The sequence below is a fragment of the Zosterops lateralis genome (genome assembly GCF_965231275.1).
Source record: "Zosterops lateralis genome assembly, chromosome: 4".
Taxonomy (NCBI): domain Eukaryota; kingdom Metazoa; phylum Chordata; class Aves; order Passeriformes; family Zosteropidae; genus Zosterops; species Zosterops lateralis.
This window is the reverse complement of record NC_139765.1, coordinates 52875887-52896489: the sequence shown is the minus strand read 5'-3', so window position 1 is coordinate 52896489 and position 20603 is coordinate 52875887. Positions and strand designations below refer to the sequence as shown.

At 36.0% G+C, this 20603-nt stretch overlaps 1 protein-coding gene across 3 annotated transcripts in view; it reads left to right on the top strand.

Annotated features, from left to right (window-relative positions):
* Positions 1 to 20197, top strand: part of POT1 (protection of telomeres 1) — a 58265-nt gene extending 38068 nt beyond the window's left edge. For 2 of the 3 annotated variants that reach the window (XM_083858754.1, XM_083858755.1), the window contains 10 exons: positions 3738 to 3898; positions 5645 to 5733; positions 6849 to 6893; positions 7333 to 7489; positions 8763 to 8968; positions 10221 to 10356; positions 13304 to 13398; positions 14926 to 15017; positions 17143 to 17248; positions 18276 to 20197. In XM_083858754.1, the coding sequence (XP_083714880.1) occupies positions 3738 to 3898; positions 5645 to 5733; positions 6849 to 6893; positions 7333 to 7489; positions 8763 to 8968; positions 10221 to 10356; positions 13304 to 13398; positions 14926 to 15017; positions 17143 to 17248; positions 18276 to 18388 (1200 nt within the window). In that variant the 3' untranslated portion in view covers positions 18389 to 20197. Of the gene's footprint in view, positions 1 to 3737; positions 3899 to 5644; positions 5734 to 6848; positions 6894 to 7332; positions 7490 to 8762; positions 8969 to 10220; positions 10357 to 13303; positions 13399 to 14925; positions 15022 to 17142; positions 17249 to 18275 lie in introns of all 3 variants that reach the window. The other variant, XR_014589777.1, reaches the window with a different exon arrangement.
* The last annotated feature ends 406 nt before the right edge of the window (positions 20198 to 20603 follow it).

Sequence of the window (20603 nt, the reverse complement as noted above, 5' to 3'; positions counted from 1 at the left end):
GGACCTCCAGCCTAGAACTGTCTGGAATATAGTTGCTCCACATTCTTTAGCTTCTCAGGGTTCAGAACTTCTCAGGGTTTGGCATGCAGGTTGGGAATAGGTCTGTGACATGAGTTTCTCCATCTGGGGGATTTTGCTTAGGTGGTAAACATCAAGGTGAGTGACTGTCAGTGGTCAGTATAACAGGGGTCCAGCTGCCCACAGCTGGTCAGAGATTTCCTTATTTCTTTCACTGAATGTGTGATCCAGTGCATTCCTCTTCTGGCTTGACACCATCAATTCTGTGTTGCCATGCATTTTATGGATAATGCAAATAAAACAATTAACTTGAGCATACATACAAGTCCTAGTCCATAATTTCACAGTATTTGCTTTGTGTTACATATGTTCAGATGTAGAATTTGTATATTTTTAGATGTTTCTCTCACCACATCATGTCCTGTCTTTCATGACAGTAGTTTGTAACTAAGGAGTTTGCTTTCCTAGTGCCAGAGTCACATTTTCAACATACAACTCAAATAAGATACTACATGGCTGCAATATCTAGCTTTGGTTTTTTTAGACCTTGGTAACATTCCTTCAACATGTGAGTTGCATTCTCCCCACTTCTGTCTTTTTACTCATGGAAAAGGGAAAAAACCCAAAAGACACCACTCTTTAGTCCCTCAAACTCTTAAATGGATTTAAGTTGGTATTTCTTACTGCCCAAGATGGTGCCCAAATGCCATGTATATGCTTTGTCTCATTTGCAGAAAGTTGTGCACTATTTACTCATTAAAATTGGACTGTTGATTCAATAAAAAGGATGGCAAATCTCACTGAATATAATCAGCCATAAATATAGGCAAAAAATGAGTACAGGTGAATTTCTTAGGTGACTCCTGTAGATAAATACAGCTTCTTGTGTGCCGTTTTGGACAAACATGAATATTTACCCTCAATGCCACGTGCTGTTGTGAATTCACTGAATCCCAGTGTGATTGTGAACACAGCCCTATATGTTTTGAAATAATCATGAGAATTTTCTGTGCTAAAAACTTTTTCTAGTTAACTAGTTACAGGGAACTGCATATATGACTTCCACATTTCAATTCTCCCCAGCCTTAATATGTATTCTTTAAATAGTCATATTTGAATTAGGGGTATTATATAGAGTATTAGTATATTTTGTATTACTAATAAGGTATTAGTATATTTTATATTACTAATATAAATGTTTTTATTTTATGAATAAAATATGAATAATATTCATAAAGAGATCTTTTTATTCAATGCAAGATTTGCTTTTATTAGCTTTAATTTCACTTCTACATGAATTTCCTCTAAATGATGTAGGTCATAAACAGAACTGTAAAGTCAAGTAAGGAGCTGGGTTTGTACTAGATTTTAGTGAGGGCTCTGTAAATCATGGTGTTTACTTCAGTGTAGTTCACAATTTCTTCTGAGTCAGGTACATAAAGAGCTCAGTCTGCAGGCATCCTGTAAACAGCAGAAATACAGTAACATTTTGCTCTCTGCTGTTACAGTGAGCAAGGCTGCCTCCCAAAGGAGTCCACAGAAACAGCATTCTGTCCACACAGGCATCTCTGGGCTAACACTCAGAAATTTACAGACCTTTTCATTATTTGGCAGTACTGATTATTATGCAGCTCTTTTTTGTAGTTCAAAGTGACATTAAAATATATATAAAAAAATGAAAACATTTTCAGAAAAGGATCTAATAAATGTTTAGGAGATTATTTTATAGTGATGATAAATCTTGCACAGTGAATGTTGTACTAAAACGTGTAGTTCAGTTGACTTTTGTGTGAATTTCAGCGCACAAGTTTATAAGGCAGACACAGCATTTTATATTCCTGATTTCTGACCTTTCCTCTCACATATTTATTTTTTTTTGTGTTTAACATAGAGAAAATTCTTATTTTATATATACTATTTTTTGAAACAAATTTGAAAATTAAACTCACCTTTTTCCTGCTTATATGCAAATTACTCTTAGCAGTAAGGAAGTAGTCTGACACTGCTTTATTTACGTAAGGTTATTCCATAAGTGGAACTTAGGTATGAACTTCTAAAAAACTTTCTCCAAAAGCATTTGTCATAGTCATTAGATTAGTCTTATGATATGAGTGTCCTTTGCTTTTTTGGATATTCATAATTAAGCAAAATCAGCATCTGGAAAGAGAAAAAAAAAAAATCTTTGGATAGGCCTCTTAACTGCCATCTAAATGCACAAGCTGTCCTGGTGGTGCTTTGAATGAACAAAATGAGCAGTCTACTAACAGTGCAGATCAATTAAAAGTCTGGTAAGAGCTCCATGCCAGAAGCAAAATAGGTGCGGGCTGAAGTGCACTTTTTATGTCCCTGCTGCCTCAATTAGAAAATATGCTGTCTTTTTCATGTGTGATTATTGTTTAAAAGAGCAGTTTGATACCAGGATTATGTAGTCATAGTTTATTCCTTGATACCGAGGAGGATTCTAGACACAGGTTGCTCCTCCATCTGCTTTTATGCATATATGCATGTGTTTAAAAGTGTTGTACTGTGACATGACCAATCCAATCTAATAGAAACACTTTCTCAGTTTCTACTGGTTAAAGTTGGATCTTAAATTGAAATACGACTTAAGCTGACTGCTGTAATAGTAATTTTAATAGAAGTAAATTTAAAATAATTTGTCATTTCTATTAGGCTATTTAAAAGATGTTTAGAATTAATATAAAACCAGGTTGTTGAGTGTATGTAGCTTGCCACCATTATCTGTATCTCAGATTACATATTTTTTTAAAATATTTGTTAACTGCGTAATTGAGTCTCTGTTTTATCTCCCTTTAGAACATTTGGCTTCGTTTTGGTTGGATGTGTGGGCTTTCTTTGGGGGATAATGGGAGTGGTATTTTGAAATAAAGCAGAGTTATAAAGATGTGTTCTGTGTTCACCACTCCATAACTTCCTTTTTAATAGATGCTTGTATAAGTTAGCCTGTTTGTGTAACTTGACAAAACTGTTTCAGAAAACACAAAATCATTCTAAGCAAAACAAGAAGCATATATTCTTCATGTACCTGAGGAGATCTAACAGAGATAGGAAAGGTGCCAAGATCTTTCAGTTTCTAATGCATGCTGTCTTTTGTCCTGGTGCTAAGAAAATGTTATCTGTAATGTAAGATACGATGGAGGAATCTGTGTAAGCAGACATATTTGTATGTACATGTAAACATAGTAAGCCATGCATGGTGATGAGCAGGAGGTCAATTGCTAAATGTGATCATTCCCAGGACAAATCACAGGATGTCAGTCTCTGTGGGGCTGTGTTGGGAATATAGTAGGCAAATTGTGCCCTTGGGAAAGGAGTGTATTGACTTGTTTGATCTGTCTTCTGGAGTCTGTTCAGAATTAGATTTACTAAGAAGGCTTATTCTGATTTTGAATCACCCTTTGCTGCCAGTAATGTTTTCTGATAAAGCAAAACAAACAGACCACACAGCGAGGTTTTGCAGTTTCCATACCTGAAAATACTTAAAACCCAGCTGGAAACAACCATAAGAAGTCTGCTCTAGTGACTCTGCTTTGGGCACAAGACCTGAACAAGACAAGCACCAGAGGTCCTTTCCAGCTTCAGCTGTTCTGTGATCCAGTTAAAACTGGGAAGAAGCTTCAAGAGCACTAGAATTTTCCACGTAAATAACTAACTTTGTGTTATCGATGTGGGTTTTTTTTTTTTTTTTTCTCTTTCAGATTGGAAGTTTTCTGAGAATTTACAGTATTCATACGAAACAAGCAAGTGCTGACAATGAAGATGTCTCACATATAGAATTCCATCTTCATGGTGGCACCTGCTATGGTCGAGGAATAGGAGCCTTGCCAGAAAGTAACCCAGATGTTAAGGAACTAAAAGCGTAAGTACTGTGTGTAGATGATTGGTTTTCTCTACATCATTCCTGAAAATTCTAGGCTAATGTAAGAGCTGTACAGTTTAGAATTATAAATGTATCTAAGAATCAGAAGCTCAAGAACAGAATATGTCTTTAGCACCACTAAAATGAAGATTATTTTGAGGGGTAGGTAAATAAAGGCAATTTTTTTCAAATTTAAAATGCAGTAGGAATTAAGATTTTTATTTTAATTTGGTTAATTCTAATTATACACATGTTAAACATATGTATATGTGCTATTTGAAAGTGGTGAAATTTAAAGATGTTCAAAATGAAGCAGATAATTTACATTCAACACTCCTGCTCAACTTGGGGTCATCTGCAAACTTACTGGGGGTGCCATGCCCTCAATCACCTTGTCTTCATTATTGGTAGAGATACTAAACAGAACTGGCCCCAATACTGAGCCCTGGGGAACACCATTTGCGAGTGGCCACCAGCTGGAGGTAACTCCATTCACTACCACTCTCTGGGCCTTGCCATCCAGCCTGTTTTTTACCCAGCAAATATGCACCATCTCAGCCATGACAACCAGTTTCTCTGGGAGAATCTGTGGGAAACAGGGTCAAAGGCTTTGCTACCATCCAGGTGAACTACATCCACAGCTGTTTCCTCATACTAAGCAGAAAACAGGTCAATTGGTCATACAAAGTGATGAAGTTGGTCAAGCAGGATGTGTCTCATAAACCCATCCTGGCTGTGTCTGATCCCCTGGGTATCCTTTATGTGCTTACATGATGTCGCACAGGGTGATCTGCTCCATGACCTCCAGCACTGAGCTCAGGCTGATAGGCCTATAGTTCCCTGAATCACCCCTCTGACCCTTCTTGTAGATAACCATTTGCAGTAATTTTCAGTCTACTGGGACCTCCTCACTTATCCAGGACTGCTGATAAATGATAGAAAGTGGCTTTTGGAGGACTTCTGCTAGCTCCTTCAGTACCCATGGGTGGATCCCAGCCATCCCCTTAAACCTGTGTTTGTGTAAGTAGTGTAGCTGGTCAGTGACCATTTCCTCTTAGATTATGGAGGCTTCATTCTGCTCCCCATCCGGGTCTTCCAGCTCAGGAGGCTGGATGCTTAGAGAATAATTAGTCTTACTATTAAGATGGAGGTAAAGAAGGCATGAAGTACATTGGCCTTTTCCTCATCCTTTGTCACTGTTTTCCCCCACATCCAATAAAGGATGGAGATTCTCCTTAGCCCTCCTTTTGTCAATTATGTATTTGGAGAAGCTGTTTTTGTTGTCTCATGCAGCAGTAGCCATATTAAGTTCTAGTCAGATTTTTGCACTTCAAATTTTCTCCCTGCGTAACATCCTTGTAACCCTCCTGAGTGATCCGCCCCTTCTTCCAAAGGTTATAAACTCTTTTTTCTTCCTCAGGAAAGGCTAAGTAAGCAAATTCCACATTCCATTATCAGGAATTCTGTTTCCAGTAGTACGTATTTCTTCTGGCACTATTTTGTGTTTAATGTTCCAGAAGTGATTTGGAAAGTGTCTCATCTGCATCATTAATATGATCTCCTGAAACTTCTGGCTCAGATGAGTTTTATGTCTCTGCTGGAACATTTATGTCTGAATATTATACCTGTGTATTGATAATAAATAGGTTTTGTGTGTCTGTGTAATCCCTTAAATATATGTTTGTGTGTATGACAATACATAAAATATTTCTCTAGCTTATAAAATATTTAGCCATTTATCTTTAGATTCTTAGAATCTGTGCATCTGGCAGACAGTCAGAATATGGAAAGCATGTGTTCAATGGACATGGACAGTACTTTTGGCAATGTTACAGGTAAGAGCAACTGAAAGCTGATTTTCTTCTAATATATATATGGATGGTCAAGATAAAGTTACCAGTTGCTGCTTCTCTGTGTATGTAGTGCTACTTTCACTTTCAAAGCCTTGGAGAAATCTTTCTGTTTATTAGACTGGAAATTTACATTGCTCTTTCTGTCTTCCAGCACAAGCATTTCATATTACATGGAAAGATACTTTCATAGGAGTTAGTGAATAAATTCTTAAACACAGATGGTGTTCTTAATCATACTGTATTAGATCACAAAGCAGAGTTATGTAAGTGCCTCCCTCTAAAGGGCGATTCTGCAGGGACAGGCACTGAAAATGCTACGAACAGCTGTCTGTTGAGGAGCCTTTCTTAAACCATTGGATGGAAAGTTGTGGCAGTGGCAGAGGTGTAAGGTGCACTTCCATGGAACAGTGATATCTTATGGACAGACCCCATATTATTTCCTGAATGGTATTTTTAGCCCAGGATAAGAATAACTGAAAGGGAATTTAAACCTGGTTGGATGTAGTCTGTATCTTTGCTTCTAGCTTTTAAAAATCTTTGTTACTCAGCCATTATTAACATAAAAACATAGGATATTTCTAAAAGGGTGCAAAAGTCAAGAAAAAATAAATGCTTTATGTCCTGTCCATAACTGAAAATTTAGAAAAAATTTGCACTTATTTACTGCACTCTGTGTGTGTAGTAGAGGTTGTTCAGAACGGGGACCAGGTAGTCCGTATTGGTCTTGGAATAATGTATTTATATTCTTGTCTGGAAGGATTACAGGAGATGAATACAATTTATGTCAGCAGATCATTCACAATATACTTCTGGAAAGTGTTCACTTTGATAAGCATTCCTATTTAATGTAGATGCTAACTTCGCCTCTAATATATTAGCTCTTGATATGCAATGTATGTCTTCTGCTTTCTTTTGCTGCTTTTTGTTTGTTTGTTTGTTGTATTGTTTTCATACATTATTGGGATTTTCATTTTAATTTATTCAGCTTTTGGTTTTGTGTATGTATCTACCTGTCTATCTACCTACCTGTTTGTATGTGTCCATGTGATAAAAAATGAAAAGAAGGAAAATAATTAGGAAATTCTTCTTGATTTTAGATCTTGAATTGCACTTACAGAGATGTCAGCAGTTATCTGTTACAGGTAGGTAACATTTTGACCTTAAGGTGAATTTTAATTTTGCTAAAGAACAAAAGTAGTTTTGAAACATTATCTTAAAGGTTATTATAGGAAGAGCTATTCTAAAAGTATAAATTCCAAGATGTATGTTGTATTTGGTTTATTTGTTGTTTAAAGGAATAGAGCATTTGTATATTTGTATATTTTACTTTCATTTGGTTTTTCTACATGTTGTGTTTCTGTACTCTCACATACACCATGCTCCTGCAGCCTGATGAGATTTATCTTACTGACTGTAATAACAAGTTGTGTTGATAAAACTAAAGCTGCAGCTGGGAAGGAAAGAAAAGTTGGGAATTAAGGAAAAGTTCATATCTGCTCTTGCCATTTCCAATATTACAAATATTATGGTGATTAATAGTATGCATGGTGCTTTTTTATCTCTCTGTGTATTGCTTTGCAGTATTAACAGATCATCAAGATTTGAGTAACACAGAACTGAAAACCATTATAAACAGCACAGCTCCTCAACAGTATCGCATTAGAGCAAAGCTGAGAGCTTATAAACCCCAAAAGCTCCATCAGTCTGTTAAACTTCATTGTTCCAGATGCAACTCTTTGTAAGTGTTTCACACAGTATAAGTAACTAGGAATTACTCTGTATGTTTTGGGATGTATAGATTTTCAGTGTGTTTTCAACTTCTTTTGTGCAAGATGAGCTGAATGTAAATATATGTCATTTTGTGCAAAGATTTGAAACTCACTAATAGTAAGTAGGAAATTTTAAAATTGTCAGATGAGTTCCATTTACAGAATCCTTTGAGTGCTTTCAAAAGAGTATTTTTTTTTTATTTGTAAATGCAGCAGTACAGTTTTTTCCATACAATAGTTTTATAGAGGCATCTTAAGTGTTTCTTTATTGCAGTTTTAAAATAGGATATGCGAAGAGGTATAATAGTCTCCAAATGAATTAATAAAATATCCGTGACTAAAGTGTATCTTCCAGACAAGGCATCTTTCTGGATCCAGAACTATCAGGGAAGTCACACAACTTCAGGCCATTACCTTGGGGCCTGTCACTGGTCACCACAAAGGAGAGATCAGTGCCTGCCCCTGCTCTCCCTCTCATGAGGAAGTTATACCTGCAGTGAGGTCTCCCCTCGGTCTCCTCCAGGCTGAACAGACCAAGTGACCTCAGCTGCTCCTCATGTGGCTTCTCCTCAAGGCCCTTCCCCATCTTTGTTGCCCTGCTTTGGACACTCTGAGAGACCTTTTACAACCTAAGTGATTCTGTAATATTTGTGTAAATTGGATGGCCTGCATTCTCTGTGTAGTATTCTCAAATAGAAATGCATGAATGGAACACTCCAGCAGGACAGGATAGAAACTGTGGTGCAGAGTTGTAGATTTTCTCTTGTCAGTACTTAACGTGAAGCTATTCTGGTCCTGTCCTTTTTTTCCTTTGTTGTCCCTCAGTTTATGGTAAATCAAAAAGACAAAAGCATAAAACTTAAAATTATATAAGTTTATGTAGTCTTTTCGCTTCTAATGAAGTGGCATGCAGTTTGTGGTCGTTTTAAGGCCCAACTGAAATCACATAAAGCTGATAAGTTTGGTTTTCCATGGATTTTCATTTGTGTGGGATGTAGCCACTAGCTGCTTCTGCTCCTGGGTAAGTTAGCATATTACTTAGCATATTTATTAACATGGAAAGTCATAATATACTATACAACTCTTAATTTAAACTGATTTAACAATGATGATATTTTTCTTGTGTGTACTTTACTCTTACAACTGTATTCTAATATTTATTTGGAGTACTGTCATCCTTGTTGGTAGATTGCCTAAGGGAAGCTGTTAGAACATACTTACTCGGTTTGGAAATGGTTTTAGGCAAGAAGTTCCAGATAGAGATGACTTTGACTTCATTCTACGTGGTTCTGCCGGTACTGCCTCAAACCCAGAATTACACAATACATCCTGGTACGAATCTGTAACATGGACTACACAAGACCAGAAACAGAGGGAAATTACCATCCATTTTGTGAAGCGTGATGAAATGCTTCAAAATCCTGAAGACACCTTGCTTATGATAGAAGGTAAGATAAATTGCAAATCTATCAATTCTTACGGCACTGTGTCCATTCTGTGTATGTACAAAGTAAAGATATGTTGAAGTTGTATTCAGTGTAAGTAGTGATATTCATGAAGGCATCTTCAAAGAAAAGAAAAACTGAGCTGGAACTATAAGTTACTGACTGTAAGTCTGTGAAGATCTTGTAAGATGCCTCTGTCTATTTTAAAACTATGCCATTATTGTTTATTGTTGATTACGTTAAAATTAATACCTGAATGTGTGGGTTTTTTCTACCTGTGCTTACTGGGTTTTCAGTTCCGATTTAAAAACTTGCCAAGTCTTCTAAACAAGCCTATTTTTAGTACTGATGTGGAAAGTTTTGAAAGGCTTCTGGTAATACAAGCCTCCAATTAAATTTGTCAGCCTCTGGATGTCAGTGTTGTTTCAGATTAATAGAGCTTCTCTCAGTGTGAGTTTTTTTGGTTTGGTGTGGTTTTTATCAGATTTCCTCAGGAAAGAGAAATAGCCACTGACCTTTAAAGAAAGCAATTTAGCAAGAATACTATTGAGGAATTTTTGTATAATAAAAATAATAAATTCGCACATTGCACTATTCAGAGTTCAAAACAAAGTCTTCAATTGTGCTCAAGTAGTGATGTGAATAATCAAATGTAAGTCAGGTGGTCATTTGTGTGAGGGTCAATGACAAAACCCCTTCTGTATTCTGCTTTCTTTTATAATGGATTAGTTCTGATGGCTGCTTTATTTCTGATGTGTTCACAACTGACTTCAATCTAACCTTTTCTTTCTGAAAAAGAAAAAAACAATCTATTTCTTCTCCATTTTCCTAGAACAGCTGAGCAATATAACTTGGTAAATATTTTTAAGTATAAAAGTGTCAGCAACTAAGTATGTCTCTGTATGGATATGTACATGTAAAAGATCAGTTTGGTTACTTTGATATTTTTCTAAGAAAATGGCTAGTAAAATCATAGGAGTAATTACATGAAAGTGATGTTAACTAAATTCAACCTCTTGGTTACAGTGTTAGCTATGAGGAAGACATTAAGGCATCTGCTTTGATAAATGTCTTTGTTTCTTAATCGAGTCTGTTGTTAAATAAAAGTGAGAAGGTATTGGGCTATTTTGTGAGTTTTCGATAGTGGATATCAATTTTTATTGAAGGCCCTGAAATCAGCTGAGAAATGTAATTGTTCAATTTATTTTTGACTGCTGCTTAAGAAACCTTTTTTTTTTTTTTTGGTTTTTAATAGGTGGAACACTAAAAGAAATCTGGAAGCTTTCAAGAAGATTTAAGTGTGTTATTCCTGTGAGATCCACAGAAGATGATCTTGAATTATTAGATCTTTCAGCTCCTTTTCTTCTACAAGGGAATGTAAAATATTATGGGTAGGTTAAAAGTATTTGTTGATACTTCAGTAGTTGCAGTAATAGATAGCATTTTCTTCAGTAATTCAGACTGCAGTGCTTTAACTTACCTGAAGATTCTTCGATGTAAAATACATAGCATGATGCACAGTACTGACATCAGGGATGAAACACTGTATCATTTGGTACCTGGCATCAAAGGACTGACTGCAGTTTGGCTCTTGATCTGTAAATCTTAAGCCCTTAATTACCCAGCACTCCAGTCTCAATCTTATCTGTGGTGCTTGAGTAGGGCAGTGTGCTGTAGACAGACATGCAGTGTGTCTGTAAATGGAAACACACATGCAGTGCAAAGTACCTAAATACCTCTTCTAGTCCAGATCTTCCATTTTCTGGTATCACTTAGACTAAAGTTAAAACATACGTTGTTTTTGAAACTGTATGTTGAGGGGTTTTATATATATGCACAACGTAATAGATAATATTTAAATACAGATCCAGAAAATAATCTCAGCCTGTCAATCTACAGGTCGTTCTCTCTTTTAGTGTTGGGAAAGCTTGAGGTTTGCAAGCAGTAAGGGATTTTGGACAGCCTTTCCTTACCATTTGTAACTTACTGTGGTCCACAGCACTGCAAAGGACCTTACCTGTTTGTAGATGTCATTCACTGTAGAGGTGACTTCACCAGGTTTCTGAATTCCACAGTTCCAAAGCTGTGGAATACAGTACCCACACCTTGGTCTGGTGGTTGTGATCCACCATGCAGTACCATGTGTCTGCTCAGTGAGAGCTGTCAGCAGTGTGTTCCCCCAGTACTGCCCAGCAGCATGCAGCTACTCAGCTCAGAAATGCCAGTCTCCTCCATGCAAGCTACTGAGTCTTCTCTCTCAGCAGTTCAGGCAGAGCACAGTGCAGTGGGGTGCTGGGCTAGCTCTGCAGGCAGTAAAAAAAAAAAAAAAGTTTCTATGCAGAAATATTCCACATTTCATGTGAACCCTAAAGTTTCCCGTAAGGGCCATCCATAAAATGAATACAGGTAATTGTTTCTCTCCATCATATATGGTTTTGACCTTTTCAGATATTGCTGTCTACAACTTTCTTTAAATAAAGGCAGTATATGGATACTCCTACTGGGGCAGGATCTTCACTAGTACAAAGTATTTCTGCTTGCACTTTCATAATCCACATATTTCCCCAGCTACACACAACTCACCTTCAGACATTATTCTCTCTTCCAATGGTTGTAAAAGTAAATGGTTTATAAGATATTCCATGATTACTTATAGGATATTTAGGAAGGAACCTCACAATTATGCATTTCAGAGCTATGTTTCATACACGTTTTTATCATTGGCATTTACTTAGAAAAGTCTAGAAAAGATTCTGTATAGTAGAATGAATTATATGTGTGTGCTTTTGCATGTATATTCATATATGTATAAAAATAGACACAGACACTGCATATAAAAAGCAAAATTTGCAGTTAAGTTTTTTTATTGCAGTTTGAGTGGGTTTTTTAAAGGAAAAAAGTGACTTCACTTTCTGTCACTTAAACAGTAGTTTTATTAACTTTTATGACATGCTTTGCATATAATTCTAAAAGATACATGCTTATTTCAAGTTCTAATTGTAATATACTAATACAGAAGCTTAATTTGGAACAAATAGTTTTGTTCTGTAATTTCATTCCTTGAGGCAAATGGGAGCATTTTTGAAAACAGTTCTTCAATATTTCCATCCATTTGCAGCATTAGCTTACTATGTCAGGTGTAAAATTTATAATAATTGGTGTAAATACACCAGTTAAAAAATAGATTGTTTTTGTTACCCCTGCATTTTGAGGGGCGACACATTGCGACGTGGGTGTGGACCCTACAGAGGACGGCAGGCGGCAGCAGGGTCAAACGTGGAAGGCTCTTGATTATCTGACTCCAATCTACTTATATACATTTTGTACAGAGGGCCCAGATTGGCCCAAGGAGGTTACAACCTCCTGACCTGATTGGTCACTCTTACTTTCAATCAAGTTCTCTCTCAGAGAAAAACTATGCAAAACATACAGATAATTTCTAAGAATACAATATTGTTTATGTGAAGCAGCTTGAGAATGGTGCTGCAAAGACTCAAACGCAAGAAAGTCTGGGGCAACATGTTTTAACAACTCTTAGTAAATATTCTCAACATAGGCAAAGCCAAATTTCTCCTGTAATGGGTTTAGTGTGTTACAAGTTCAGATTCATTCCTACTTCTACAAAGTGAGAAGTACTGGCATATGAACATATATTTAGCAATGTAGTGATCTTAGAATCATAGAATGGCTTAGGTTGAAAGGGACCTCTCAAGATCATCTAATGCAACCCCCTGCCTTGGGCACAGGCACCTTGCACTAGCCCAGGTTGCTCAGCTTCATCCAGTCTTATCTTGAAGACTTCCAGGTATAGGGAATCCACAGTGTTTCTGGGCAACCTGTTCCAGTGCCTCATCTCCTTCTTTGTGAAGTGTTTCTTCTTTCTGCACAATCTACATCTACCTTCTTTCAGTTTAAAAATGTTGCTCCTTGTTCTTCACTACAGGCCCTGGTTAAAAGTCTGTCTCTGTCTTTCTTATAAGCCCCTTTTATATATTGAGGGGCTACAGCAGGGTCTGCCTGGAGCCCTCTGTTTTCAGGCTGAACAACCCCAGCTCTCTCAGCCTCGCTGGTGCAGTTTGATTCTTGTCTAATCACTGAAGTGGTCTTTTCCAGATTTATTTCTCCTAATGGATAGTTCAAAACCAAAGTGTTAAGGGTTTTGTTCTGCTCTAAAGCTGGTGTGTCTGGTAAAATAAGTTACTTCAAGCAGTAGTAGAAATGCTTCTGAACACCCATTGTGTATGAAAATCAGAGGTTTGGGGGGTTTTTTGTGCAGAACACTTCTGGTACAAATACATAAGTGTTTGGTTAGTCTCTATATCTTGTTTTAAATGCTAGGTGCAAGCAGTGTTCAACTCCAAAGCCTGTGAAGAATCTGAGTTCCCTTGCAGCAGAACAGCAAACATCATGGGAACCAACTGAAATAGCACAAGGTCAGCTGACATGATACTGTCCTGAAATACTTTCATGCCTTGATTCTGAAATGTTGATGTGAAATAGTGTGATTTGCTGTTCTGGGTTGCAGTTTTGTACAGAAACCATGTAATTATGGCTGCAAAATTAATTTACCTTTTACCAGTTGAAAAAATGTATTTACTTTTGGAACTATTGCAGTATGGATTAAAGGATTTTGTATCTTGACTAGCTTCAAGATTGGTATCAGGAGTAACACTTATGATAGTACAGATATCATGAATTTTTGGTTGTAGATGTTACTTTAAAACTGTACTTGCAGTCCTAGAAGTTATTCTTGTTTTTCCTTTTGTAGATACTGTTTTTCTGGCCTGAACTAAAGACAGTCTTATTTATTGGCTCATACAAGTTAGACTTTTATCTTCTGTAAAATTCATGTTCCAGAGCGTCTGCAAGAAATAGTAATCAAATGAAAGGAATTATACCACAACAGTTATGTGTATTCTGGGCTTCATGTGTTCCTTGTGTTACTATATGCAGTCAACATGTTAAAATTATGTAAATGGAGTTTAAAACTTTACAACTCATTAAGGAAAAAGAATATTTGCATGTTTTTCAATTAATGTTGTAACATATTAAGTTGGAACATCTAGCAGTATATAGGTTTGGTAAACAATTTCTAAAAGAAGAAAAACTCTACAACAATACAGTGATTTTCTAAATCAATTTGTATAATTGTATCCTATTAAATAATTGTAATATATAACTGGCAGTGATTGAAATTGAATTCTCAAAATTAAAACAATATTAATTAATACTTCCTGACAGTTACACTATTTTATGTATATTATTCTTCTATCAGCTGTATTTTCAGGCTAAATTACAAACTGCAAGTGTATCAGATCGGTTGAATGACTACCAGTTTAAGTAGGTGTACCCAGAAAAGACTGATGCACAGCTGTAGTAACTTTTTCTGTTTCAGTTATTTTATGTTTGCAGCATAACAGTTACTGCTGCCAGTGAGGAAGTGACATTTACTTACTGTAATTCTTTCAGAACTGCCAGCAAAGTTTTTTTCTGAGCGAGCCTGGTGGCTTTTATTACATCGTATCAAATAAACTGTTCTCCTCAGAAGATAGTTTCCAGGTGGAATTCCTATTACCACTGAATTTATAACACCTCTTCTTTGATCTTCCATGGATAAAAGAACACAGGAGTAGGAGGATCCCACTAAGGTGGGATCTAAGATCTAAGCAAATATTAGCTTTTTGTTTACTAGCATGGGAATAAATACTTAAAAATCTTTATGTGTTTTATAGGCTCATCTATTAAAGTGTTTCTAGGAAAATTGCAATGTGGTCTCTAGAGAGAGATAAATGGCATTTTGCTGGCAGACATCAGAGCCTCTATGTTTTGGTCTTTTAATTTATACTTCTAATGACAATATTCAAAGTCAGTTACTATTAAAAGAGGATATTGTCAGCTCAAGTGGTTACAGTTTGCCTTGCAAATTCTCTCAGAGAACAATCCATTTCTCTTTTCTTCAGTTTTAGGTATTGAACTGCTCCAGTATGTTTTTATCATGAAGTTTACACTGGTTGATGAAACAGGAGCACTAAATGCATACCTTTTTGATTATGTAAGTAAATCTAGGTAAAGGCAGACTTTACAGATGATGTGAGTTTGGATTTTATTTGTTTTTAAAATGGCAAATATATGTGCACAAATATTCATTCTATGTTACCTGCAGTGTTTTGTGGGAATAATTACAATGCTATAAGGTTGTTAATACTGTACAGAGTATAGAATATTAAAGCATAAAGACAAAACTGAAGCTTGAAGATAGATTATTTTGGATTTCCATAAACTTTTATATATTCCTATGGCTGATTTTCTCTTTTATTGGCAATGTTAAATTATGCAGCATGAGTGCTGTGTGAATGATAGAAATGTTTCAGGATTTATACAGCAAACTTCTGCATCAGTTTAAAATCTCATTACCTCTTTTTTTAACTCTGAATAGAAGCTCTCCATTCAGTAATGCTTGATTTTTTTTGTTTCACATGATCATAAGGTAAGGAGGCCTTTTTTTCCTAGGCAGCTATATCTGTACAGATATTTATCTTGGATTTCAGAAGCAGTTTATACAACTACTTCACTAACCTTAGAATTCATTTATCTTCAGTTTTTGCTGAAGCAACTTAAGACCATTCATGCTCCCTGAGACACTGAAGACTGGATGGTTTTTCTGTCACAGCAGTGTAGTGTGACAAAATGGAACAGAAAAGAAATTTAGTGGGAATTTTTTTCTGCACAGCAGTGATGTTTAATGTGTATATATCTGCACATTTTCCACCATTATATTAAATTACTTTGAATGGGACTTTAAGGAGTCCCAAGGAGTTACTCCTCCGTGTTTAATTTTAAGACTGTAAGTAAAAATAATATCAGAAAAAAGGAGTTTTTTCTTTAAATACATGGTGTTTTAACAGCAAAGGAGATCAAGGACTACAGTCTCCATTCCAGCCAGTCATCTTTTCCTTCTACTGTTATTTCTCCTTTTTAAATCAAGAAACTAAATTGCAAAAGTAAGGTTGGGGAAAATATTTAAACCATCTCTTGATCCAGAATTCCAAAAATTTTTACTTCAGGGTGGCTCACTTTCTTATCAGATACTGCTCACTACTACAGTTTAGCTGCCAGAAAATACCCACAGTTTCTTCTGAAGTGCCAGCTGCTCACATTCCTGCTGGTGGTATTTCAAAGACAAGCCAAGAGTTTCCAAGCCTAAACTCCAGTCCTTCAGCACCACCTGAGAAGGAACTGGGCTGCTTTGAAGTACAGCTTTACATTAGCTTCCAGTTGTACTTCCAAAGGAACACAGTCCTTTTCTTTCCTCCTCTTACAGGAAAAGTCAGTGAAGAAAAAAAACTGAAAAAGTTCTATAGTCAGAAGAAGACTGAAGAGAGAGATGAGAAAATTATCAGTGTCATTTTTGCTGCTGGATTATCTTAACTTGTGATCATTGCCATTAAACATGTCATACAGAAATTATAGAGGCAGATTATTCTGTAGTTGTGTCTTTTAAAAAAATGAGAAATTACTACCAAAAATCTTATATCACTCTGAGAATTTATAAGATGATGAGCCTTTAGAGATCCAGGTAACAAACAGATAACAAACTTGGAAAGAATAAACTTGGAAGTTTTTTCAGTAATTCGTACTGTATGTGGTTTAGTAATACACAGAAAATGTTAATTTCACATTCTTATGTTCCATTTATTATTTTCTGTCTCCATTCAGAAGTTTAGCCTACAATACAACCTTTCTTCCTTAGTTTCTGAAACTGCCAAAAAATTAAACTCGGACTAAGAGAGTTCCACAGATATAAAATCCCCAAGGTTGCCCCTTGTTTTCAAGTGATTTTGTTCCTCTCAAGATGTGAGGGACTGTTGAGGGGGACTGACCATCCTCTCTGGCCATTACATTGTCTGATATTGTCTGGTTATGGAGGTTCATGAGGAATATCTGCCAGTTATGTATAGAGACCAACATGTGCATTCTGGGTGCTTGGAGCCCCTAAATACTCAGGGCTACTAAAAAACAGACTTAATTTTTTCAGACAGTTTGGGTTTTTTTGAAGTAATACTATTCTTCTGTTCTGTTACCTGATTTTAAGTTCCTAAAAGAACATGCAGTCAAGGTTCTGGCTAATGATTTCTTACACTTCTTTCAACGCCTCATATTCTTCTTTTCTCTTTCAGGAGAAGTTTTTCCAAATTCCTGCCTCTGAAATCTTAACTAATAATTTTCTTCAGCAAAAGATGCAGATGACCATGAATACGCTCTGTCCTCCAGGAAGAAAATTAGGTCAGCTTGCTGTTATTTTAAAGGCGGGGTGGGAAGGGAAGGGGTCTTTCAATTTTCTATTGCATATGCAAAGTCTGAGAAGTCAATATGCACAGGCAAAAGTCAGTACAGAAAAATGCTGGAGCTTGAAAGCAGAGTTCGTATTAATTTGTTCTGAAACATCTTTCATATTAACTTTACCCTTGAGAAAGAAAAGAAATGGTTCAGTAAATTCTCATGTAGCATGCAGTGGTGTGTGAATACAGTCATGCCTGTGCAGGCACTAACATGCCATCTGTATTCATATGGAAGTTAACCACAACACCCTCATACTGAATGTCACAGCATATTAGGGAAAATGGAAAGGAAATACAGCGTATGGCACATGCTTTGGGTGATATCCTGCTTTTGATTGCACATGCTGACTTAGAGCATCCCTTGCCATGGGAAATACCCACGGAATTGAGCAAATGCTTAATCCAAATCCATTTACAGAGATTTTTGTGCAGTGTATGTGTTGTGGCAGAAAGTAGCTCTGCCTAAACTACAGACGTCTGAGGTACATGGATGTGTGTTGCAGCTCCAGCCTCCAGAACATACTCTAAGTACATGGCTGTCAGTGACTGCTGCAATCACACTGGAGTCTCTGCCATACTTAAAAAAGGTTGTCCTGTATAAAGATTCTAAAGGATTTTCCCATTGAGACCAGTGAAATTCTCATTGAGACACATGGAGATGAATTTTTTATTACTGGAAAGTCTTTATGTATATGTATTTTATACTGTGGCATGATTACTGGGTCCAAGTGTTTTGTGGAGTGGTGGTGCAGGGAGGACAAGTCTTGGAAGATTGTCACCGAACACCATTTCAGATCTTGTGGGAAACTTAAAAGATACGAATTGGAATTTCAAAGATAACAATTAATTTTTTCTTATTATTAACTGTTGTATACATTTAGATATCCTAGTTAAGATCTTGCTCAAGTTGTCCTTGCCTTCTATAAAAATTAGAAATGAATATTGAACAGTAATTTGGATTTTGTTGATAGGTGATTTGCCGTGGCTAGAATGCTTCATCAGGTCCTATAATGTCAGAGATGCGATGAAAAATCAAGTTTATTACCAAATTTTCGACACGACGGTCGCTGAAGATGTTGTATAGTCATGTGTTGCTAATTGGAAGTAATCCAGTAAGAATCAGTTTCTGTGAGGGGCTGGGGTCAGAGACTGTATTGAAAAAAGTAATTTTTGTTCCTTTCTTAGGAATTCAATGTGGTTTTATGAATTTTTAGTTTATGTATGAATGGGAATGGGAATTATGGTTTTGATATGTTTGCTATTTTCCTGGCATATGACTTCGTGATCTAAGGGCAAGTGGAGATTCTGAGCTTTTCACTGGAAGCTGCTTGGCTTAGGTTGATGAAGCAATCTACTTTCCATCCATCCCTCAAAAAGGCAGGGATGAGGGTACTCTAAATTTGTGAATTTCACTCAGAAAAATGTAGTCAGGATGATGCTGTGTGTTAATTTTTGTATTAAATTATGTCAACAGAGGCAGTAAGAAAGAGCTTTTCAGTAAGACTTTGTGCAAGCCAATATTACTGTTCTCAGTTTGACAGGGAGGTTGGTTTTGAGTCTTCTTTGATCTTGTAGTGATATGTACAATGAGGCAAATTCCTCCTGTTAGTAACACTCAGGTAAGTGCTGCATAGGCAGTTACTGTAGATACTGATGGGGTTGTGAGCATGACCATGTAGTGATTATCACTAAAATTAAGTCAAGCCATGAAAGTAAGGTAGTGTAAAATTGTAAAATGAATATTGACATTTGGTAGATGGAAATGATTCTGGGGTGGCCTTGTTGGGTACCAAAGCTGTTAGTATGTTTATTATCTGGGTCTGTGTTTTCAAAGGTTCCATCTGCCTTTTCCATCTTACATAATCAGATTGTGTGCCTAAATTGAGAGATAGAGAAGTTATCTGATGCTACCATTGATTGAAAATTCTGCTGGACTAGAAAACTATGTGGTGGTTTTACTTTGCATTCAGAAGTCTCTAGGACAAGTTCAGGACATTTTTCTGTAAAGATAATTAATGTAGAAATCCCTGTCAAATCAAATGCTTTCCATCAGAACAAAATTACTTAGTATTTATAACAGCTGTTTTTAAAGAATTTCAGAAGCAAGATGAATTATTTGTAAGTAGATTATTATTTTGATGGTAGATGACATTTTACTTTTTTCATTTTGAGGGCCATTTAATAGATTATGCAGTTTGTCTGAATATTTCATCAAATCTCCTTTGGTAATTTTCTTGTACTTCAAAAAATTTATACTGGGTTTATATATCATAAGCCAGGATATTGTTCTTTATTGATCAGTATATAGGATCAACCAGTATTAAAAGTGGTGAGTGCATATTTCCTTTAAAATTTTCTACAAAATAAAAATATTTTGCCATTGAACCAGCAGTTTATCAAAGAGTCAGTCTACTGACTTAAGAAAGTTTTCTTGAATTTTTACATAAATGCATCAACAAAAAATAGTTACAACAAAAGAATATTATCAAACTTTAGACACTGGCCACACCCAAACATTTTCACAAGTTAGAAGTTAAATTGAAGGCTCTCCTTTGCTTTTATTTTATATAGGGTATGAAAACGTGAATTTCTATTTTTAGATTTTTGTTAACAACTCTGAAAGATACTGATATTGTACATTTTTTTCTAAATAGGTCTCCATAAAGTAATAAATAAAAAGGTGTTTTGAACTTCAGTGTAAAATAAATTAATTTCACCACATGCCCTGTCTGAGATCCCTGCCTAAAAACTCTAAATATGCATCATGTGATTTTTTTTTTACTGTTGAATATTGTATTAAAATGTTTAATAAAGGTTTCTCCAAATAATGTGATTTTCCTTGTATTTGACTTATAATTTCTGTTCCATAACTGTGAAAACTTTGTATTGAGTAGCCTTCTTTTTCTAAATAAAAAGCATAGAAATAAATTAATAATTACATGTTTGTTCATACTGAAGATCACTGTATAGAAAGGAATTGCTGGACAGACATTTAAAAATTGCTCTCATTGGTGGCCTTTGTATGGAGCCATGGAAATCACTGAGGTGGGACTTGGACCTTAGTTACGTGTCCTGGTCAGTGCTGAGAGCTGTGAGTGTCTGACTGGTGGGTGAAATCCTGAGGTTGTGGTGTCCTGAATGTGCAGCACCAGCAGGCTCTGGTTTCTGAAAGATGAGCATCTCAGGCAGCAATGACTTTTAGCCATGACTTTAAATTTTCTTAATTACAAATAAAAATCTTACTTGCTTTGGTGAGTTTCTTGACCAGATGTGTGATTTCAATTTCTAAAACATTAATA